Source organism: Hydra vulgaris, chromosome 08 (genome assembly GCF_038396675.1).
Source record: "Hydra vulgaris chromosome 08, alternate assembly HydraT2T_AEP".
NCBI lineage: Eukaryota > Metazoa > Cnidaria > Hydrozoa > Anthoathecata > Hydridae > Hydra > Hydra vulgaris.
Window position 1 is genome coordinate 2803589 of NC_088927.1, and position 25705 is coordinate 2829293.

The 25705-nt window shown below is 25.3% G+C and overlaps 1 protein-coding gene across 1 annotated transcript in view; it reads right to left on the reverse strand.

Annotated features, from left to right (window-relative positions):
• Positions 1 to 3100: 3100 nt before the first annotated feature.
• The window catches only part of LOC100197078 (uncharacterized), a 134302-nt gene continuing 111697 nt past the window's right edge, over positions 3101 to 25705 (reverse strand). The window contains exons 27-39 of the mRNA XM_065802339.1: positions 25403 to 25601; positions 21609 to 21704; positions 19212 to 19507; positions 18525 to 18725; positions 16659 to 16945; positions 14261 to 14345; positions 13675 to 13784; positions 13325 to 13567; positions 12094 to 12268; positions 6045 to 6239; positions 3960 to 4988; positions 3598 to 3812; positions 3101 to 3348 (exon numbers count right to left, since the gene is read on the reverse strand). Of these exons, the coding sequence (XP_065658411.1) occupies positions 3214 to 3348; positions 3598 to 3812; positions 3960 to 4988; positions 6045 to 6239; positions 12094 to 12268; positions 13325 to 13567; positions 13675 to 13784; positions 14261 to 14345; positions 16659 to 16945; positions 18525 to 18725; positions 19212 to 19507; positions 21609 to 21704; positions 25403 to 25601 (3266 nt within the window). The 3' untranslated portion in view covers positions 3101 to 3213. The remainder of the gene's footprint in view (positions 3349 to 3597; positions 3813 to 3959; positions 4989 to 6044; positions 6240 to 12093; positions 12269 to 13324; positions 13568 to 13674; positions 13785 to 14260; positions 14346 to 16658; positions 16946 to 18524; positions 18726 to 19211; positions 19508 to 21608; positions 21705 to 25402; positions 25602 to 25705) is intronic.

Consider the following 25705-nt stretch of genomic DNA (forward strand, 5'->3'; position numbering starts at 1 on the left):
CTATATAAACGGTTGATGTGGTATAATTGGATTGCAATGTGTTTTAAGTTGATTGAACCACAGAAAGTAAAAATTGGCAAAATCATTGAGACATAAATTAATTTAGCAGCGTTTATTGTTAGCAGGTATCGTGTTTTATTTAGTAAGCTAATACGCCCACTGATCTTATTACATTTAAAACTAAACCTTTTAAAATTAAGCCTTTTTATTGATGCTTTTTCTGACGTTATCAATAAAAATTGTAACAGCTGATTCTGTAGAGCGCTTAGATCTAAAACCAAATTGGTGATTGCATAGTAAATTATTTTCTTCTAGATAATCACTAATTTGTCGATGAATTATTTTCTCAAAAACCTTAGATATTATAGGAAGGACAGAGATTGGTCTGTAATTATCAAACTTTAATTTATTGCCAGATTTAAGTATGGGTATAACCTTAGCTATTTTCCATTCATTAGGTATCAATCCCGTTTTTATAACAAGATTAAAAATATTTCTGCAAGAGAAAATGCATATAAAAATAATATAAAAACCCTAACCCTGACAGAAAATGCATATAAAAAATATTATTGCTGAATATAAAATAGCTTGTAAAAGCATTAAAGAAATTGTAAAAAGAGAATTACAAACCGACAAGGAACTTTTATTTCCTCTTTGCTATCTTTAAGTAAGGATTAGCAGATTGTCGTAACCGGCGGATTTAATTGTTTTTATTGCACTTATAATGGTATCAACGTCCGTGGCACTAATTTGACGGAGTAAAAATTGCTTTTCGGTACGTCGTTTGAACGGAGCTATAGATTTCAATACATAGTTTATTATTGGGTTATAAGTTTTAAGAAGTACTTTTAGTAGTAAGTTTTAAGTAGTAAGTTGGTAATGGAAGAGAAAGCTTTTCCAAATGCATTTACAATAACAGATTTATTTACGTGTACTCTCCATCAATTTCAAAGTTGTTTAAAATAATTTCATCTTTATTTTTACTTGGATAGACCTATTTAAGTGATTCCAGAATTTTACAGGATCGCCTGCGTGTTCATTTAATAATGTTTTCTGAAACATTCCTTTTGCTTTTAGAATCAATTTAGTTACCTTGTTTCTTTGGTATTTGAATGCATTATGATTTACAATGGATTTATTTTTGCGATACTTTCTAAGTAGACAATTTTGAAAATTAATTTCAGTTTTAACATCGGGCATCAACCAAAGTGAGATTTTAGAGGAAATTCTTCGAGAAATTAAAGGTGCATGTTTCTCAAAGAACAAAGATAAAATATTCTTTATTTCTCTCCATGCATTCATTGGATTTTTTGAGTTTAAGATAAAATTCCAATCTACTTGCTTTAAACCATTTCTTAAGCAAAAAGAGTCGTATTTACGATAGCGGGGTGAAATTATAGTTTTAATAAGGCGTTTTATGTGATGTAGTTTTCTAATAATTCCAATCATCTCATGATCACTTAGACCTAAAGTAAAAACCTTTTTTGAGACAATGTTTAATGTAACGTTTGACAAAGCAAGATCAATTAGTGTTGGCGAAGCCTCAGTTATTCTAGTTGCTTTATTAATAGTTTGAATAAAACTTTTAAAGACTTCTAATATCTATCAATAAATCAATATTATCTTTTTTATCCGAATAATTACAGTTAAAATCTCCTAAAATAATTGTTTCTTTTTGTTCAAAGTTAATTACTATTAATATACTATCAAGTTTGTTATTAAAACCACTTGGAAGGTATTTTGAACCAGACGGGGGACGATAAAAAACACCAATAACAACACTTTTACATTTTGGTATGGTTATTTCAAACCACTTCTAAAAATTCGGTTTCAAGATCGGATTTTTGAAAATAAGTAATATCATTTTTTATATACGCACCAACTCCACCAAAAGAATTTTTACTCGATTTTTGCTGATAAACTGATACCCTTGGATTTTCAGATGGTTATTCGGAGTTGAAATGTCAAGATGTGTTTCGATTAACGCTAAAATATCCATTTGATTGTACAAATTAAAAAAAAAAAAATTTCGATCTTGATAGCTATAATAAAATTACCAAATATTGACAAGGGCGGCGGAGAGCCTTCACCATTATACATTACTGGCAGAGGAATCCTGGGGCGTCGATGTTAATCTTGTTTGATACTCGTGTTTTCTTTTTACTTTTTAAAATTTTAATTTTAACAATTGTATAAAACTTTTTAAAAATTAAACGATAATTTAAAAAGATTAATTTTCAATAAAACCGCAAATTTAAAACCCGTTTCCCGGCAGTACAACATTATTGTTTAACAAAATATTATTAAAATTGAATTCCCTATACCCAAATACATAGGAATCCAAGCATGCTTGTCAAAATTTTAAAAACTTAGATTTTGTCTGAAATACGATCTACCCTAATGTGAAGGATGTTTCGAAATTGACACGTGTGGAAATTATGTTCAAAGAACTTATAAACGTCTTGTGAATTTTTAAATTGACTTATAATATTAATTTCAGTTACGTTGTCATATAATTTTTGTTATCGTTTTAACGTGCTTTTTTTGTGTGCAAGCGCTGTTAGATAAAATTTAACAATTGGTTGCTCTTTTAGACGTTTACCTGTTTTAGTGATCAGAAAACTAAATTTCAGTAATTTTATCTTGAGCGAACCACTTAGAAGTTTATTATCCCAAACAAAGAAGAGTTTTCTACAATCACCCAAAAAAATGGGGTTTTATAGCTAAGTTTTTTATACTAGGTATGCCACGATAAAAGAGTCTCAAAGTGACGTTTTTATAATTAGATTAGTTGTACTGACGAATTTGCCAGTAACTGACGTAGTCTCCTCTTGTGACTTAATGATGAAAAAATCAGTTTATACATAACTTTAGAATTCGTTTTGATCCATTACAAAGTAGAGACTCTTTAAAAAAATCTTTAAAAAGAAACAATTTTTTTTTAAAGTTATTTATAATATTTTATAATATATTAGTTATTTAGTTTATATTATTTATAACATATAAGGTAAAAAAAATCTATATGTTGACGTATTATTGTTGTTATTAAATAATGTGCTAAAGAAGAAAAAAGTGCAAAAATCATATTCGAAACAAATGATTTAGCGAATATTTATGGTCGATTTTTTCCTTTCAATTACAACTTGCAAAAAGTCTGTGAAAACCTCATGAAAAATCAAAGTGGCATTTGAAATTTTTTTCTATCATCATGTGTTATTTTTGATCCTCCATATTTTCTTGTTTTAATGAGAGTAGCCGTTTAGCAGCAGCTTGTTTCAAAAAAAGTTGGACATCTTCAGTGGTCATACTTAAGAGCTTCTTTTCCAGCGAAGATAACCCATCGCAAAACTAAAAATAAAGCTAATTCAAAAAAATCTATGATAAATACATACTGACAATAAGTATGCAAAAAAGGTAATATATCAAAGAAAACATTTTAATACATATTATAATATCTAGATTAATGCGTTTAAATCAAAGCGTATTAAATTATGTTTTATTTTATTTTTATTTTGTTTTGTTTTAATTAAATTAAAGCGTATTAAATTATGTTTACGTAATTTTTTAACCAATCAAAATAATGATAAAAAAAACAACCTCGACTTCTGACGTATAGAAATCAAGGCCTAACACAGCTACCAACAATTCTTTTTTCAACTTATCTTCTTCCTCAAAAAATTTTTTTTGTCTGAGCTCATCTGCTTCCATGTTTCTCAATACATATGTACAGTTGTCACAACCATTTTCCAAGTCAAATATTGTTTGTTCCCATTCATCTTTCCATTCTGAGTATATAGGTTCTGGCTCATTACCTAAAACAAAACGTGGCTTTTATGTCGACTAAGTACTTCTATAAACTACTCCGGGTTGGATATAATAATAAATACCCTACTCAGGGTGGTATATAATAATAGCAGCAAAAATATCAGAAATAAAATTTTTTTCAAAATCAAAATTACCTGGTTTTTTAACCCTATCAAAAATAAAACCAACTACACTAGGTTCTTCTTCAGTTTCTTGTTCACCAACTTCTGCAAAAGAATCACAAATCAATCCAACAAACAAATTTATCATAACCATTTGGATTGACAGCATATACGATGCAAACATTATTGGACCGAATACTGGAGCATTGTTAAAGTAATCGGAAACTGATAGTTTTCCAAGAAACATTTGAGTCATTGCTACAAATGAACTTGTAACAGACTGAAAGTCTTCAAGCTTATCAACGTATATACAGTTTGTGAAACTAACAAATGCCATAAATAAAACAATAAACATGAGGCCAAAACCCAATAAAGGACTACTCATAACAACTACAGATTTGCAAAGCATACCAATTAAACGATTGAAACGCAATATACGCAAAAATTCTAGGTTAGTAAAAAACAAAATGAAGCCCAAGCAACCAATAATTAGATACTCCAGTTGGCCAACATACTGAAAACTAACAAATAATTCTGGGTCTGAAGTATAATCTGCAACTGCAGCATTTACAGCTAGCATGCGACCAAGCGTAAAGATTATAGCTAAAATCGAGTTACCGGTAACAACAACATGTAGAAGGTTCCATGGATCGGAAAGATACACTTTGGCCCCAACTTTACGAGATGCTCGGATAGCTTTATATAAACCTATAAATGTTACAGCTGAAAAAATTAAATCAAATATAATAACCGATTGTCCTAGACCGCCAACATATCGATATAATCGCAAGGCTTGAATGTTTGTATAAAAGTGCCAACCACCAGTGGGGAGCATTTCATGTAGGAATGTCACAATTAACATGAGATTAGTGTTAGCATTATAAATATTAATTTCTGTAAAAAGAGCTCTAGTGTATCTGTCAACCCAAAAATTTGACCTTAATTCTTTAATAATTTTGTTTGCTGTACTTCTATCTGGGCCAATACTTACAGAATATGATGATCCAGGGTATGTGTTGAAATAACCATTAAATGGGAAAGGACTATTTAACTGAGTTGATGCTAAAAAAATTATTTCTCAATGAATCAAGATTGATTAATAATTATAAAATGTATTTAAACATAAAATAATAAGTATAAAGATTACAAAATCTTCATATATATATATATATATATATATATATATATATATATATATATATATATATATATATATATATATATATATATATATATATATATATATATATATATATATATATATATATATATATATATATATATATATATGTATATATATATATACATGCATATGTATATAGATATATATATATATATATATATATATATATATATATATATATATATATATATATATATATATACATACATATATATATATATATATATATATATATATATATATATATATATATATATATATATATATATATATATATATATATATATATATTTAAACAACATTAAAAAGTATTCTACACAATAGAGTGCTCAATGTTCTCTTTTAAGAAATTAAATTCTTTTAAGAAATTAAATTGCTCTGCTCTTTTAAGAACATTGAGCACTCTATTGTGTAGAATACTTTTTAATGTTGTTTAAATATATATTAGGCTCCTTATTAACATTTGTTGAGCACTCTTAATTGTATTTCAACATTAGTGTAAATATGGAAACTAATAATTTTACTTACTCGTTGAAAAATATACCTACACTATATATATATATATATATATATATATATATATATATATATATATATATATATATATATATATATATATATATATATATATATATATATATATATATATATATATATATATATATATATATATATATATACACACACATATATATATATATATATATATATATATATATATATATATATATATATATATATATATATATATATATATATATATAAATATTTATATATATATATATATATATATATATATATATATATATATATATATATATATATATATATATATATATATATATATATATATATATATACATACACACACATATATATATATATATATATATATATATATATATATATATATATATCAATTTATAAAATTTTACTTTGATAAAGCCAAGGATCTTCTTGACCTTTCCACGTTGCTTTTTTTTTTCCCTTTCTTCTTCTGATTCTTTCTGTAAGATTTAAAGGTGGTCCCCAACCAGCTTTAAAATCTTGATTCTCTTCTGAGGCAGCACTGTAGCCCGCATTACATTGAGTGATTAAATATTCAAAAACAGGATGTTTTGTGCATGAGTCTAAGAGTAAATGTAAAGGAAAAAGATAAATTGTCCAAAAGATGTAACAACTTTTTTAAGAATAGATTTTATTTAAAGTGTTTTCTTCAACAAAAACTATTCAATAACAATAATTTTCTTAATAATTTATTTTTATCATAATTTATTATAATTTATTTCAACTTTTAACTGATATTAAAATTGTTTCTGGGCAAAATTCTTTAGCCATGGTAAAAACAACTCAACTAAAGATAAAAAACGTTGTTTTTGAAACTTAAAATTGGTTGCTCTCAGGTGAGCCACTGGTCATAAATAAAATACTGGTCAACGTCAAGTATGTTTCAGCATCCAGGGTGGGTTCTAACACAAGTCAGCTGCCCTGTAACCTATATAGTGAAAGTTTTAGTGTAAGGTGTGAGATTGATTGCTGGGTCAGTCTACGTGTTTTTTATGTGAAGTTGTTCTTGTTTCTGAAGTAAGAGATTGCTAAAATAGCAGGAAAGAAAGATTATTTAAACTCTAAGAGTATAATATTTTGATTCTAACAAACTTTAGAATATTTTGATTTTAACAAGAGGCACACTGAAAATGTTAAAGTACTTAGATTATTAGATACAAGCATATTTGTTCTTAATTCTTTTGGTTTGGATACGTTTTAGTATTTTTAAGTAATAGAAAAATTATATAGTTTAGATAAGTCAGTGATATCATTAAAATTAGCTGGGTCAACGCAAAAATTTAATTTCACTTAAAATAGGGTGTATTTTAAGCCTTACAGTTTTTGGTTAAGTAAAGGCTCGATTTGATATCTCTATATAAATACTCACCTAGGACAGATGGTAATTCCATCAGGCTAATGTCTTGTAAAAAGCCTTTGTTTAATGGTCTTAAGGCTGGCTGGTAGTAAAGTCTCCCAAACCCCATGGTAACTCTCTGAGGAGCTGATTCCATTAAGAGCTTTAAAATATTAAAGTGTTAACAGTGCCATTTTATGTTGCACATGGAAAGTGTCATTGTTAGTGCTTTTGGAGTGCATTATCAAGATAACACAAAATGTCCTTTATTTTGAATTTTTGTTTGGTTAGCTGGAATAAGGCAACCATGAGACTTTTTATTGAAATTAATGTTTATAATGCTAACACTGACCTCACTACTAACCTCACTACTACACTAACCTCATGCTAATAGCTCTCATAGCTTATTTCCTAGTATATTTCCATACAAGAACAAAGTACCTAAAGTATTATTAAAAAAAAAAAAATCACTCTCAAACTATTTTAATCAATTAATATGTGGTAGTATTCAAGTAGTAGTATATAAGTGATAGTATACAAGTGGTAGTATACATGTGGTAGAACATTCTGCTCATAATCAAAAGGTTCCAGATTCAAATTTACCTCTGGAAGTAACATGTTTAATCTATGTCTCAGTACAGCAGCCAAACATACATGGTATTTGAAATAACTTTTCATCCATTAAATCTTACCATTTGCAAAATTCACCGGACCTGCTTGCTTTTTTTGAGACTAATTTAATTTCGACTGTTATATTTTCAGATTTTAGTGTTGATGGGTTATATTTAAAAATTAGTAATTTTCCCAATAGTGACATGCTTTGACATTAACTACTAACTCTAATTACTAAGCATTAACTTGTCAAAAAATGTGGCAAAATTGTGACTATTCTATAATGTGCTTTGGCTAAGAATCTTGTCACTTATTCACCTTTTTTTTTTGTTCTCTATTGTTCTTCTTTTTCCTAAGGACTCTTTTTTTCACTTGATCATCACACTGAATAGTTAAAAACCTTATTGGCTCCAAATTTTTGTTTATATTTTTCAACTTGTTTTCCTGACACCCCATAACATCATTTAAATCAACCAAACATCACTTAACTTTGATGATTTGTATTTCATATCTGAAGCTTGCTTATACTCAGTTTTTCCTTGTTCTCTTTTAGATGGACACTACAATATAGTTTTATCTTTCTTATTTTCTATCCCAAAAATAAGGCTAAACTATTTGCAAAGAAACTTTTCCTCTCATCTCTTGAATTTAATAGCCATCATCAATGGCTATCATCCCAGAAAAAAAAAGGGAAACTATTGTTAGACATCTAAATTACTCCTCAAATTATAAATCCAATTCTTATTTTCCCCGTAAACTCATCTACAGTTTGTCATTCAGATAAAATTTCTGTCAGAGTCTTCCACAATTGTTCTTTAGAACTCATTTTATTTCTCTCTATTTAACGCTTAATTGAATCTTTTATTCCTGTATGTTGGAAAATGGCATTTGAGGTAAAAAAAATTAAAAACTCTGGAGGTTGCCCTCCAGATCTCTCTAACTATTACCTAGTCTTTTTCATTTTTTTGGCAAAGTCTTTAAATCTTTAATAAAAAAAACTTATACTTCATCTTGATTGTAACACCTTACTCTGACAATTAATACTGGGCATTTTTTTGTTTTTAAAAACGTAATTCAAAACTTTCTTCTTTTTCTTTGATAAATTTGACACTGGAATGAATGAGAAACTTTTCTCACACCATACTTAAACAGTTTTTTCTTTATTTGTGGGGGCTGAATATTGCTAAAAGTGGACAAATGTCACTCAATCAGCATGAGTTTTCAAATCAGACTTCACAATGTTATTCAAGTTGCTGGTGGATTAAAACTCCTCTATCTATTTTTTAAACTCCTCTATCTAAATTACAGTGGGAGTTTTTCTTCCTTTGAGAATGCACCAAAAACCATAACCCCTAATGCATTTTGCATCAGGGGTTATGGTTTTTGGTGCATTCTCAAAGGAAGAAGGATTTAATTGATAGTATTGAGTAGTAACTCTTACATTACATGGGTTCGCTTGCAAACTCATTCCATAAACCTAATCACTTTGTGTGTTAAAGGAAAGCTTAAGCAGTAATAACCTTTTATCAGAAAATTTATTAGTGGATCACTGTGCTGTTTTTTTGTATCACTTTGCATGTCTTAACATGCTCAAGCTTATTTCTTTTTATCAGACTAGCAGATAGTTGTTTTCTTTAATCTCTAAGTTTTAATCAAATTTTTGATGGTTTTGGGATTGGTTTCAAAATTTTTTGCAGTTGATCTTCTTAATCAAGATGGATTGCATCTAATTTGTTCACAAATGATCTTTATAATTTTTTTGGTATGAACTAATCTTTTGCTTCCTGATCTTTTTGTTGGAATTTCAATAAATAGATTATGGTTGCTCATGATGAATAAAACTTTCAATTCCAATTATTTCTGGGGTCCCACAACATGTCATTCATTGATTATCCAGGTCATTTTAAAATTCTAAAAAACACTTTGTAAAAAAAAACCCCAGAAAACATCCAGAATTTATTTTCCTTATTTTTGTCTTAATTTAGCTTTAAGATTTTTTTTTAAATTTCCTTTTTTTTTATGAAAAAGTAAAAATGTATTTTTAAATTTGTATTTGCTGAATATTTTTTTAAAAGTCCAAAAAAAAAACAAACAACAATTAAAAGAAACATCCAAAAAAAAAAATCCCTGGTTCCATCTTTGGTCCTGCTTGAGTTCCTCATCTGTATTAATAATCCTGATAAGTGGCTCTTAATTGTTGATGACATAAATATATACTCCTGTCTTAAAAAAAAATCATCACATTTTGATCGCCTTTAACAAGTACTGTAAAATGAGATGACTTCGGCCAAATTTAAAATCCTTTTTTTTCAAAATTTAATTATAAATGATTAATATGTTGATATAAATTGCATGAGGTGTGCATGATGTCAAAGAAAGAAAAAATTAAAATAAAAAATAAAAGAATTATATCTTTGACCCTTTTTTTTTTTTTTAAACAGTGAGTCAAAGTCACCTCTATAGTGACTTTGCGACACCAAAAAAAAAAATTATAATTATTGATTAATTGTTTCATATTTTACATATTTGCATCTACTTGATTTTAAGTGGTATGTTTTTGAGGCAAAAATAATAATAATAAAATAAAAACAATGGCTTGAAACTAACTTACAAATTTATTTAAGAAATAAATCACAAAGAAAACTTAATAAAATCTTAAACACAAAAAACCTATGCATCTATCAGTGCTAGAGTTTTCAATAGATTATGTTAATTGTTGTATTAATTTTTGTAATTGTTTGCTGTTCAAGAGTCGATAACTTTTTAAGTTTAAAAAAAATGACTGTTGTCAAGTTTTTTTTTTTTACAACAGTTTTTTTCTTTGTTTTATTTATATTTATAGGCTGCTTGCATATTAACTACATTAATTAATGATACACTTTTTCCGGGGACAACAGAGACTTTATGTCGCTTTTTATTAGGGGGTATATGATCATCACCACTAGTTTCAACTAAATGTTGTATGAAAGAATCACTGACAAGAGAACCTATTTCTACAGTGACATCTTCATTTGTAAATTTTCTTTTTAGAAAGTCTATCTAGCACCTGTTTTTGATCAAGTGGGTATAATCCAGTTTTTCTGAAGCCTGTCTTCATACTTTCACAACCAGGTTCTTCAATTTTTTTTCATGAGACATTAGAGCAATGCTAGAAACTGGTCTTTTGAAAAGGAATGAGTTTCATGGAGTAAAGTTATGGAGTACTTTAAGGAGTCTTTTGCCACTTTTCTTCCAAGTTGTTAATATTTTTCTACGCTGAGCTCTCATTGGTCGAAAATATTTTTTGAATATTTAGAGGCACAAAATATCACAGTGGCAAAATGCAGAATTTGATGAAGTTGTGGAAGAAAATAAGATTTATAAAAGCCTGAGACTTATTAAAGGTTATGTATGAAAATATCAAGCATTTAAAACAAAAGAAAAGAGTGCTTTAAACTAAAGATTGTTTTAAATTAAAGGTTAATGTGTATTAGCATTTGAGAGATTAAAATAAAAAGTAGTGGAGAGACATGTTAGTGAGTTTTTTATCTTGTGGTACTATTAAATCAGTTGGTGTTGCAGAAATAGAATCAAAGGCAAAAGTGAAGTGTGTCTTAGCCAAGTTAAGAGAATAGACTTCTAAAAGCAAAACTTGTATCATTAAATAATATAGTGAAGATATACACCACACGCATATAGAGTGTTATGATGTATATCAGAGTGTTATAATGTAAATCAGAGTGTTGTAATATAAGTAAGGCAAATGAAACATAAGTAATAAAGATTTCCAGTGCCTAACAGATAAATCTTAAAGAATAAAATGATCAAATAGATTTGTGGTCTGATTATTTAAGAAATATATATAACTATATATAAAATATAGTAAATTTATAAAAAATATAGTAAATATATATAAAGTATAGTAAATATATATATAAAGTATAGTAAATATAGTAAATATATATAAAGTATAGTAAATATAGTAAATATATATAAATATAGTAAATGCATATAAAATATAGTAAATATATATAAAATATAGTAAATATATATAAAATATAGTAAATGCATATAAAATTTAGTATATATATAAAATTTAGTATATATATAAAATATAGTATATATATAAAATATAGTATATATATAAAATATAGTATATATATATATATATGTATGTATATATATATATATAAATAAATATATATATATATATATAAACAATGTAAAATCAGTAAAAAGCCTTGTACCTATATTCTTTTCCACTATTAACAAATTCAATATACACACTATAAATACGCTATTGGCTTTGCATACAACTTTAAAAGAATTATACCAAATTTTAACAAATTATATAATTATAAATTTTTTAAAATTTATAATTTTTAAATTGAATAATTTTAATCTTTAACATATTTCAGATAAAAAAAAACTTAAATAATTATCCACTGTTGAAAATATTTGTATATAATAAGAAACCAAAATTCTCTTACTTGGAGTTACACGCAATTGTCGAAACCTGGCCATTGCTAATACCTTTGATGATGCTGCATCTGCCACAAATCCTTTGGGATAACCCTTTTTATCATTATTGTACCAAGAACTTGGAAATAAATAATCAATTACTCCATATTTTGCCCAAGTAAACCAATCAACATTAGATCCAACCTAACATTTATCCAAAAGTACTTTATAATATTTGTTCAAATTTACTGTTACACTATTTACAGTAATTTTTTTAAAAGTTTTTTTACTAATTTATATATATATATATATATATATATATATATATATATACATATATATATATATATATATATATATATATATATATATATATATATATATATATATATATATATATATATATATACATACATACATATATATATACATATATATATATATATATATATATATATAAATATATATATATATATATATATATATATATATATATGTATATATATATATATATATAAATATAATATATATATAATATATATAATATAAAAATATGCAGACCTGGGCTCTTGTTTTTGTACACAATAAAGTGGTTTATGGGAGACATTTACAGCTCTCCCAAAAGTATGACTTTTTCATATGTAATGTAAATATAATATAATAAAATGTAAAAAATGTCAAAAGTGTCATATAAAATTATTGATCAAAAATCATCTTGCAAGCGATAGTCCTGTTTGATAAATGCAATGACCTGTAGGCTTTCATCTTTCCTCATGGGAGAGTGTAATTCCTCTTGACATTTAAAAATGTATTTGATTGAATAAATTTGAAAAAACAGAACTCACTTATTTTATAGACTTTGGTGTACATTTAGATAACGAGGTTATAACTATGCACCAGGGTTTTAAACGATTTTATAATTTGAATTAATTAAAGTATAAATATACTCAATTAAAGTACTTTGTTTATTTCAAAAAAAATATAAATGTATATATATATATATATATATATATATATATATATATATATACTTTTATTTTTTTTCATAAAAAGCATACTTTAATTTCATATTAAAAAAACTAAAATTTCAATAATTTAAACATAGGTTGATTTAAAACTAGTTTGATTTAAATATAGTTTGATTTGATTTTAGAGGACTAATAGCTAAATTATAACTTATTACAATAAATTATAATAAATTAAAAACATTAGAAAGTTTAAAAAAAAATTTATTTATAAAACTGTATAAAAAATGCATACAGCATCTCCAGTAGGTATTGGTACTGATTGATTTTCATTTATGTACATTTTAAAAATATCTTGTGGTGGAATCTTTTTATTAAAATAATCTCTTGATAGGCCATTTGTAGCAGACAGCTGTTGTGCTGATTGAAATAACCAAAAACATGAAGGATCAGCAGATGAGTATGCCACAATAACAACCAGCAAAACAAATGAGAGATGTACTAAAACCTCTTTAATAATTATTTTTATACGTTTTTCCTAAAAAAAAAATTATTCAAAAAATAATTAAAAAATAGCATAATAGTTTTTAATCTTTTGTTAAATACTGTTCTAAAGATTTTAAAACTTAAGAAATTTTTTTGCACCTTTAATCTTGCGACTCGAAATTCATTTAACCGTCTTTCTTCAGGTAGTTTAAACTTATTAAAATCTTCAACAATATTAACCAAATTTTTATCGCTTTCGTCTTCTTCGGCTAATAAACAAAAAAAGGATAAGATTACAACTTTAATTTTAAACTTTTATAAATGCTTTTTTTTTTTTCTTGTTTTTTTATAAAATTCTTTTTTTTAAATAATTTAATGCTTTTTGAATTATTGAAAAATAGTGAATGAAATATTAATACAAATATTAATTAATACGATCAACAGTGTGCAAAAAAGTGAAAAAAAGTAAAATAAAAAATAACAAAATCAAAATAATCAAAAAACTTTTATTTTAAAAATAGCATTTAAATTTAAAAACATTAAAAAAATTAAAAGAAAACAATATATTCAGTATATATGAAAGAAAACATCATATATTCTTTGATGATAGAAATCTTTGAAATATAAATCTTTAATGTAAATAATATTCTGCATTTTACGAAAAAGCTGTTGAAACAATTAAGTTATAACAACACAAACCTTTTAAAATGCAGATTTTTTATTTTTAAAAATTTGAAAAACTTACTACCAGGTTTTGTGAGTGTTGATGATTTGCTATTGGATGAAGGAACTTTTCGTAAAACAGAAAAAAAAATTGAAAGCGCTATGATCTAAATAAAAAAACAAAAAGCAAAATGTAAACATTAAATATATATTTTAAAAATTAAAAATATTTTGAACTATAGAAGTATTAATTTCAAACTCAATTTATTTTCTCATTGATATATATATATATATATATATATATATATATATATATATATATATATATATATATATATAATATATATATATATATATATATATATATATATATATATATATATATATATATATATATATATATGGAAGAATATTTGAAACTAAATATTCTTCATTATTGAGTAATATTTTTTAGAAGAGCTTTAGAAGGCTAAGACTTTAAAATATTTGACAAAAAAATTTGGTTGGCCAACTTCCCAACCTTCACTCACCCAACTTTTTATTTTATTGAATTTATTTTAAGTTTAAATCAAGCTAAGTTATAAAACAAAGAAGAAAGTCATAAAACATGAATCGGCAGTATATCATGCATATATATATACATGAATCGGCACGATTCATGTATATATATACAAATATGTTTTTTTTTCATGTATATATATATACATATATATACATATATATACATATAGACATTTTTCACATTAATATAATTCTCATTTTTCCATGAAAAAAAAATTAATGTTTGCTTTTTTAATGATTTTTAATTTTTTCTTTTTTTTAAATTCATAATTTAGTTTTTTTTTTTTTTTTTGTGTTGATAAAGCAAAAACAAAAACACAAAAACTGCTTAGCAACATTATAGTTTTAAATGTTAGCCTGGTTCATTTCTTTCGCTTTAAATACCAAATTAATAAAAAATTACAATTAATGCAGTAAATTTGAATGTTTTCTGTGCTTACAGACAAATGATGTTTTGTTTTTAAAAAAAATAAATATGCTCCTTTACACCACTTGTCATCAAGCAGTGAAGTAAAGAAAAAAAAGCCTAAACTTAAAAAAAATAAATAAATAGAACCTCCCAAAGATCTTTCAAGAAAATTATTTGCAGCTGTAGCTGCCTTCACAATTCAAAATCTCATTGAAATTCGAACCAGACAGAATTGTCAAACTAGGATTTAAACTAGGGTGTAAACAAGCTTGCATCAAATCAAATTCAATTGATGCCATAAAATATCTTTTGGAGTTCTCAACTTAGAGTCACAAAATGACTCTTTTCCATCTAAGTTTTTTTCTCTATTTTTTAAAAGACTCAAAAAAAAGATTATGTGCAAATGATGATTGCAATTTTAAAAAATCTTCCTGAAAACTATAACAATGTCAATCAGGTATTAGACAAGTTAAGTCTTTAAAGAATAATCATTTATTTATCATGTTACATGAAACTTGTCAACATTGTGTGCTTAAAAACCTTTTTATATAAAACTTAAAACCTTTGAGTCCATTCAAATTATTTACAAGGCTTTTGAACCTGCAGGAGCCAACACCAGGGGACTTTCAAAATGATATCCATGAACGCATTCTCAAGTTCAATAATAAATTATAAAATAAAAAAACCATAATGCCAGAGTTTATCAAAAGCAATAAGCATTATACCACTGCTTCCATCTAATACATGATAGAGCCTATCTACTATCACAGTTAATAAATCAGTTGTAAAACAAGTTCCGAAGAACTGATGTTTGTGGAAAAAAAACTAGACTAATAAGAATATTTGGAGCACTTAGGAACAGTCATAGTAAAAGGATAAGACTTAATTGACGAGTGTATATGACATAAATGTTGTAAAATAAATTGATCAAATTCAAAATAAAAATAGTAAAAAAACAAAGTTTTTTTACTATTTTAAATTTAAATTTGATCAATTTATTTTAGAATTCTAATAATTAAAACTCAAAAAATTCATTTTTTTCACATTTTTAGCACTTTCATAGAAGAAAAAATATCATAAGCAGTTTTATTCTGCCTTAACTCCCTTTTTTATTTGAAAATATAGATTCATACCAGTAGTATGAAAAACAATCTAAATGTGAATCCCACATTTAAAGGGGTAGTATATTGGAATTCGAAATTTCCTCAATAGCAAGTACCCTAGTATGTACGTATGTATGTATGTATGTATGTATGTATGTATGCATGTATGCATGTATGTATGTATGTATGTATGTATGTATGTATGTATGTATGTATGTATGTATGTATGTATGTATGTATGTATGTTTGTATGTATGTATGTATGTATGTTTGTATGCATGTATGTATGTAAACACATACATACATAATGATACATAAACACCAACAAACACCAACAATATTTAAGTATTTAAAATTTTTTTCTATATCTTTAATTTTATAATAAATTTGCACATAAAACTTTAAACCTTTATTGGTTGAATAAGAAAAACAGAAAAACAGAATGCAAATATCATAGAAGCCATCCATTTGTTAGATTTAATCTTTCCATATGTAAACCCATACATAATTACAAAGAATGCACTAACAATTGAAGTAACAAATGCAATTAAATAAGCAACATATATAAACCAATGTGGCAATAGTTTGTTTTTTGCTTTGATATCATCATCTTTACCATAGAAAAAGAGTGATTGAATATATTTTAGTCGAGAATTATAATTCTTTGCTTTTAACTTCTCTTGATTTTCTTCAACTAAATTAGATTTGTAATATTATTATTACTTAAAAATTTTAAAACGACTACATCACTGAATGATTACGTTATTTTTGTATTGTAAATTTTTTGTATTGTAAAATTTTTGTATTGTAAAATTTTTGTATTGTAAATTTAAAAAAAAACTTTTTCAAACTTTTTTTTCACTCATTAATTGTTTACAAAACTTCAATGTTGTGCTTGGAAGTAGAAGACTCAGAGTGTTGCCATTTGTTTTTTTGCCATTTTTTTCAAATATGTAGTTGTGATAAAAAATCACACTCAAGATCAGTTGCACATTTTAACTTGTCAACACAGGAGTGTACGGTTGTTTTGTCAGAAAGTAGTCAGCCAATTTAAATGTAAAATTGTCAGGAAGATTATTAATATAGAAACAACGCAGTAAAAAAGGAATAAATATACCTAGATACAACCTAGAAGTTACTGAAAATGAAGAAGAGCAATAGCCTTTGAGGACAACTTTAACACTAAGGTTAGGAAGGATTTGGTCCTTAAGGTTAGGAAGTAATGATTTAATATTCTCTAAAAATTTTTAAGAAATAACAAATGAAGCAAACATATGAAGAAGATCAGCATACCAAACTTTATTAAAATCTATTGTCAAGAGCAACAATCCTTGCTGCCTCCATCTAATGCACAATAGAATCTTAATTATGTACAATAGAATCTTAATTATGCAAAATAGAATCTTAATTATGCACTATAGAATCTTTTTTTTATAAAGGTTTACTAGCCAGACATAGATTGAGATGTTTGAAACTCATATTGATTGCCAGAAAGTTATTAGATTCAAGATGAGATATTAGAAGTTTATCAAATAAAGATTGTTAGAGGGGTCATGTTGGAAAGGTGTTGATTATCAGGACCACAACCAGTAAACAAGTTGAAGAAAGAAATATAAAGTGGAAGCCCGAAAGATTTTCATTTCTATGAATGAAATAACCTTTTTTTCTGAAAATAGTTTTATCTTATCCTTGGAAAAGGTAATTAGTTCAAATTCATGAATTAGAGATTCAAGAATAAATTAGATCAAGAAAAAGATCAAAAAAATTATTCTGTTTAAAAATAGCAGCTACACAAGAAGATGAAATCCATTTGGAATAGTGAAACTTAAAACAGATGGAAGGGATTAAAAGCTTTCATGCCTGCCTTAATCAAGGAAATTACATGCACAATTGTTAGCTAAGAGACAAAGGTGATCACAAAAAACCTTTCTTACTAAGTAACTAAAAAAAATGTGATTAAATGTCAAAGTTAATTTCTCCTAGCTTTTGCCTATAAAACCAAATCTGATGGCAGGCATATGGCAAGTTGTACTGGATTACATGCTAACAGTAGCATAGTGATCATAATGACTCAGACTTGATTAAAGTTTCCCTTTTTAGTTGTTAACTTTGTTCTAATCATAAAATAGTAAATATTTTAGCTTGTTTAGCTCAAAATTGGGAAAAACCTTTGATAATTATTACTTGTTTCTTGAAAAAAATTGAAATTTATCAATAAAAACAATCAAATTAAATCAATATAACAGATTAATAAAAATTAAGAATGCTGAAACCTGAATTTTTAACATCATCTTTTTTCTCATCCAACTGATATTTTGTAGAATTGTCTTGATCCTTTGTTGCAGAATTTTTAAACAAGAAAACAATAAGAAGGTTACATGGAATCACTATAAGTGCAGAAGTAAATGAAATTTTTATTTCATTTATTGAAAACACAAGTGGACCAATTGTAATTGTAGTAGAAGGAGAAGTGTCTAAATTATGAACAAATAAAAATATGTTAACTCACAACTAAAAAAATATTAAAACTATTGTTTAACTTCAAAATACTAAATCTACTTTGAGAAAAAACAACATCTACATCTCCTTTGCACAATATAATATTATCTACAACTACTTTGAGACAAAATACCAAATTTTACTTTTTTTTTTTTTTTTTGAGAAAGTTTCAAACTTTTTGTTTCTTTTTTTTATTTTAACTTTTATTTTATATTGACTCTTTTTTTTAACTTTTCACTTTAAATTTTTTCTTATTCTCATTTTTATTTGCTTAATACTAATTATTATTAATAACTGCTTATAAAAAATCATTTGTGCGTTTGTCTTTCATTCAGACATAATTGGCCTCATTTTTCTTTTGGTTAGAAAACTTTGATTCACTAAAACAAATTTATAAACAACAGAATAGAAAATTTATAACTATGGTAGATTACACTAAGTTATTTTATTAAAATTTTTACCTGTTTTATAAAACATTATGTTTGCTAACATTGTTGTCATTAACAATGACATACACGTAGCTAGACGCTGACATGTAGTGAATGAACTTTGAGCAGGTTTCATAAATATAGATAACCATATATGTCCCTCATACAAATTTCTTCTTAATGTTACAAAAAATAGATATTTAAATTCTGTAACTTCTTCAAGGGTAGAAGGTTGTAGGGTTCTTATAATGTTACCATCATCCTCAGCAACATCTAACCACTGATTACATAGAAAATCGTTTTTTTTTTTGTGTTTGCATATCACAAACCTAAATATATAAAATAAAAAACAAAATAAATTTTATGTGTAAAAATGTTAAATATGCAAAAAAGCCCAGTAAATCTTTTATCTCAATAGAATTTACATTAAAAATAAAGTTAATTTCAAAAATTAATAAATATTATTACTATATATTGGCACTTTCACCATTTCAAAATATTATCAGTAACCTTTTTTGAAGATTTAAAATTTAAAGAGTGTGAACAAAAATCTGTGTATTAACATTTCTGAAAAAAGTCACTAAAAAAATGTTTCTGAAGTGAAAAAATATACGAAGTCTGCATTGGTTGATCAAATTTCACATTCAGAATATGAAGTAACTGGTGATAAATAACTGCTAATTTACAAGTACCATTAGCAAAGTATCATTGTAAAAATACTATTATATATAAAGACATTAAAAAATAAGATATTAAAACTAGATTTTAATATCTTCAATATATATTCATTAAGATATTAAAAAAAAACCACCAACTAAACAAAATAATAAATAAACCAAAACCACATAGTGCTATTGATAATGGATTATTTAAAGTAAGTTTTCATTGTACAAAAACTACATTGGTACAGGCTATGCACATTGTTGTGCTCAAAAAGTAATTAAAATACCAAAAAATTCTAGAAACTTATGTGATAAACACCCTATTTGTTCATTTTGAAAACTCTACCTACTATAGGAACTTAACTGATTGGATGTCAATTATTATAAATTAGGTAATTATAGTGATTGTCAAAAAAACTTTCTGAATTTTTCATGAGTACTGGTAAGCTTATGGAAAACTTGGTTGTTGCTAAAAGAATGAGAAAGTGTTCCAGATAACTTTTCAGGTTTTAGGACCACAATTTACAATATTGAGTTGAATCAAGTAGTATTGGAAATTTATTTACACATTGTTATTGACAAGAATAAAAACAAAATAATAAAATTTAGATTTGACTTCAATGCCAGGCATTGAAGACAGTGCCAAATTTGCCTTTCCATTAATAAAATTTACGTAAAAGTCTGGTATAAACTTTCAAATAGTTTTGATACTCTATATAATGATTTTATCACTTTCAAATAGTTTTGATACATAATGATCTTTGTCTGCTCTGAAAGTCTTATACTGCTCGATAGCAGATATAAAGAAAATAAGAGGGTGTTTGTAGCATTTAAGTGAAGATTTAAATTGAAACACATTATTTCCTGACCCAAATAGTGTGAGTCCATATTTCCTACTTGATGATGGTACCAATAAAAATTGATTTGAGAAAAGTTAATTCAAATAATTAGTTCACACTTTCTGGAAAAGAAGTAGTCAGATTTTCATTTAAAGATAGTTGAATCTGTTCACTTCATCTAAAATTAATCCAAAATTTCTTACTCATAATTCAGCTTTATATCTTAATTTTTTCAAGATCTGCAGTGTCCGGAAGCTCTAAACATGTTGACTGACTAATGATCTGCCATAAGATTAAATTTTACAAAATTTAATGACTTATTGTTTTTACTCCTAAAGTCCCAGAGTGCTTGCCGGTATTGTACCTAAGGGTTCAAAAAATGATTGTTCCTTTTACCTAAAGTTTTTTAAACGCTTAAATATCATTCTTAATGCAAATTGAAAACAATATAAAATTATTTAAAATTTACAAATAAAAAATTATTAAATGATAAAAACTATAATATTAAATTAGATGAACAAAAATTGGTTTATCTATTTTAAAAGTTTAAAAAATCTTTCAAAGTATTTTAAAAAGTTTAGTTTTAAAACACCTAAGTATGTAAAAACTTAGGTATTTAAAAACTTCCTTTACTATATATAGTGTTTTTATGGACAGTCCTTACTTAAAAAGTCATTTCAGCTATTTTAAAAGTTAAAAAGGGACTGTGGATTCCACCATAAAAAGTTTTATGGTGTCATAAAAATTTATTACTATTAACCATATTTTTTTTTAATTTATAATATAAAAATGAAAATCAATATAAAAAACAATATATGCAAATAAACATTTAAACTTTTTAAAGCTATATTTAAAAGCCATGTACACAATTAAAATAAGATCAAAGTGTCAAACTCATTCATTCAAAGTTTAATTACAAACAATTATACTTTGTTCTTGTTTCTATTATATTACATAAAGAAGAGACACAATATAAACTTCTCTTGAGACCTGAAGTAAATATAAACTTGATATAAACGCATAAACTTGAAAAAGCTAAAGAAAATTGCTCAAATGAAAAAATATTGAAAATCTTTATAAATGATACTTATCAATTATGAATTATAAAAATATCTTTCATTCCTGCTAAAAATATAACCCACAAAAAAAAAATTTCTAATTATTCCACTTATCTGGAACCTAATATTGCTTTAAATTGTTCGTATAAATTGAATTAGGGGTCTGTGGGTGCATTCCATCACTTACCATAAACTTTTTTTTCAAAAATGTATATATATATATATATATATATATATATATATATATATATATATATATATATATATATATATATATAGAAATCTTATATGTTGTCCGAAAGTTTTTTCCATACTTTGTTAACAAATAGTAAAAATTAAAATGCAAGACCGGAATTTTTTTTTTATTAATTGATTGACTGCCTGCCCCAAACAAACCCTCAGTTGATGTAGCAGCACTCCCTTGCGGGTCAGGCTAAAAGATAGTAGATGTAGCAGCACTCTGTTGCGAGTCAGGCTATTTGTCAGTCGATGTAGCAGCACTCCCTTGCGAGTCAGGCTATAAGATAGTCGATGTAGCAACATTCTGCGCATGATTTACAGTAAAAAAAATAAAAATAAAAACATTTTATTAAAAAAAATAAAAATAAAAACATTGTTTATATTGTTAAAAACATTCAGAATGTTTTAAAAACATTCAGAATGTTTTTAAAAAGATTCTGGTCAATTAAATTTGCGTTTTTGTGGTTTTTTTAAAAAACAATTAATTTGTAATTAAATTAATGGTTTTAACTTTCGTCCAGCACGCAAATGTTGGACAAAAGTCAAAAGTAATTAAAAGTGACGTATGTGTTGGCGTAAGAATCATTTTTTTCCTTCCGTGCTTCCCAAATGCAACAAACTATATATATATATATATATATATATATATATATATATATATATATATATATATATATATATATATATATATATATATATACCCGGAATTAGGAAAAATGAGGTCAGCAATATTTTGCCTACCTTAAACTGTTAGTTGTCAGCATCAGGTCAGCAAAAAAAAATTCGATACAAAGGTTTTACCATAAAACATAGAAATGAGGTTGGTGATTTTTTGCCAACCTAAAACACTTCTATATATATATATATATATATAATATATATATATATATATATATATATATATATATATATATATATATATATAAACTTTATATTTTGAAAAACCAAACCATCTAGATTTGAAGCAAATATGTTTAAACTTATTCACAAAAAATTTCAGCACTCTTGAACTACTCTTTCCTTGCCCTCAAAACACATTTCTGGAAAAAAAAGGATCCAAAAACAGCTTACTTTATGTTTCTTGAGGGCAAGGCTATCATAAATAAATTTTAATAAATTTTTTGTTCAAGGCTTAGATAAATATCTGTTTTTTTTTAATTAAAAAAGTATGTCTTTTTTCTTTCTTCTCAAGAAATAGCTATAGTTTATATTTTCAATCAACTAAAAAACGTTTATTACGCAGTGCAGCATTGTTTTATAACCTTTTGAACAATTAAATTCAAATTTTGTTATTTAGGTTTATAGTATAGTTTGCAAATCTATATATTCAAAAATAGAATAGAGTTACTTGTTTTATGTATGTTTATTATTTATAATATTTTAATCAGAATGAAATAAAATACTCAATTTATTACTACAATTTAATTGTGATCTGCAAAAACCACATGTCACATTTTTTTTACTTTTTTGGTTACGATTTTGTGGTTTTTGCATACCACAATTCAACATTACCAAATCAAAAAAAATTTTCTCTTTTGTGATGTCTTCCTTTTCTTTGTTTTCATTTTTAGAGTGTTCAGCCTTAGGCATTTTAAATGAAAGAATTGCAGATGCAATTTTATGCAAATTTATGTAAAATTTTATGCAAAAGCAAATCCTCATCCAATAGAGCTAGTAGAATCATATTTGAGTCCAAGTACCAAGTGTACTTGTAAAGCAAATCAAGCACAGCATCAACCGCTTTGGATTTAAAAAAATATTTCTGAACTGATGCATCTGCTGGATAGCTTTAATATTTAAGTTAGGAACCTTTGACACACTACTCGATTCTTAATAACACTTGGCATAAAAATACATATAGCTTTCACCATCAGTAGCTTTCTGATGAACCTACTGATGGTAAAACATGTTGAAGATAAAAGATAGATAAGTGTTTTTACTAATTTATATATATATATATATATATATATATATATATATATATATATATATATACATACATATATGTATATATATATGTATATATATATGTATATATATATATATATATATATATATATATTATGTATATATATATATATATATATATATATATATATATATATATATATATGTATATATATATATATGTATATATATATATACACATACACATCTATATATATAGCTATATATACATATATTTATAATACAAATATAATACAAAGGAAATAATAAAAATACACTCAAATTTACAGTTAACATTTATTACACAAAAGGTTTTGTACAATAAAGGACAGGATAGTAATATAAATTAAGTTAGAACAATTCAATAACTCTGAGCCAAACTTGTTCGTTTAACTCAGGTTTCTGTCAATTTAAATAAAGACTTTTTTTAATTTCTAATTCAGTTTCCCTATTGGCAGAATCCAGAATGGTAAAACATTCTGCAGTTGCTTTATTGAAACAATCAATGTTGGATTTAATATGTTGAAATGTATGTGATTTTTTATCTTCCTTAAAATGTTCATTAATACGTTGAGAAATGTATCGGACAAATAGCCCTATGTAACAAACATTACAGTTTGCACAATTAAGTTTATAAACAATGTTAGATTTTAAATTTCTGGGAATAATATCTTTTAATGAAAAAAAACTGTTGAATTTTAGTATAAATAAATGCCAATTTTATGATAAATTTTTCTTTGCAAAACAGCTTTATTAACTCCGATATTTTGTTTTGAGTGTTTAAAGATCATTCACCAATATAGAGTAATTTAAAATATTTACATTCATATTTAGGTTTTTCAAAAGGTTTAGAGTGTTTAAGATCCAAATATTTTTTTAAGGAATTATCAAATATTTTTTTAAGGAATTATCTAGTAACCTCATAACCAGTATATACCATAAAGAAACTTTTACTGGGCTATTGACTAATTACTTTAGTTTTACATCATTTCAATACAATTTGGGGCTAATTAAAACTCTCATTGACCGTACATTTAAAATAAATAACACCTGGGCAGGATTTCATGAAAATATTCAGTCAACTAAAATAACTTTACATAAGAATCAATATCCTAATAAATTAATATATATTTCCTTAAAAAAATATTTTATATTAGTCATTTTAAACTGATGATGAACTTTGTAAGTTTGAAACATGTATTTTAAACTAAAAAGTGTTTTTTATTTCACTAAACTAATAATATCATTTGTGCTCACCAGACCTTTTGTATATATATATATATATATATATATATATATATATATATATATATATATATATATATATATATATATATATATATATATATATATATATATATATATATATATATATATATATATATATATACATACACATATATATATACATATATATAAACAACTCATGTAATGTTTTGCAAATCACAGTAACTTAAAAATGATGTAGCATTATAAACTATTTAATAAAAAGACAAACCTGAACTTTCATAAGAAACCATCCAGGATATGACCCAGCATTATTGTGCCAAACTGTAATTTCCTTGAGTTGTCCAAGACAAGTTGGCACAGCAATAATAAATACATCAACTTCCGATCTTTGAAAACATTTTCTATTTGGACTGTAAAGTCTGCGTGGTCCTGATTCTCCATCTTTGCCTGTGCACCAATAAGATTTAAAATAATAATATAGTTAAAAAAACAATATAAACTTTTTTTCTTACATTACGTCAGGTCAGAATTGAAAAACTGTACTACTAAGT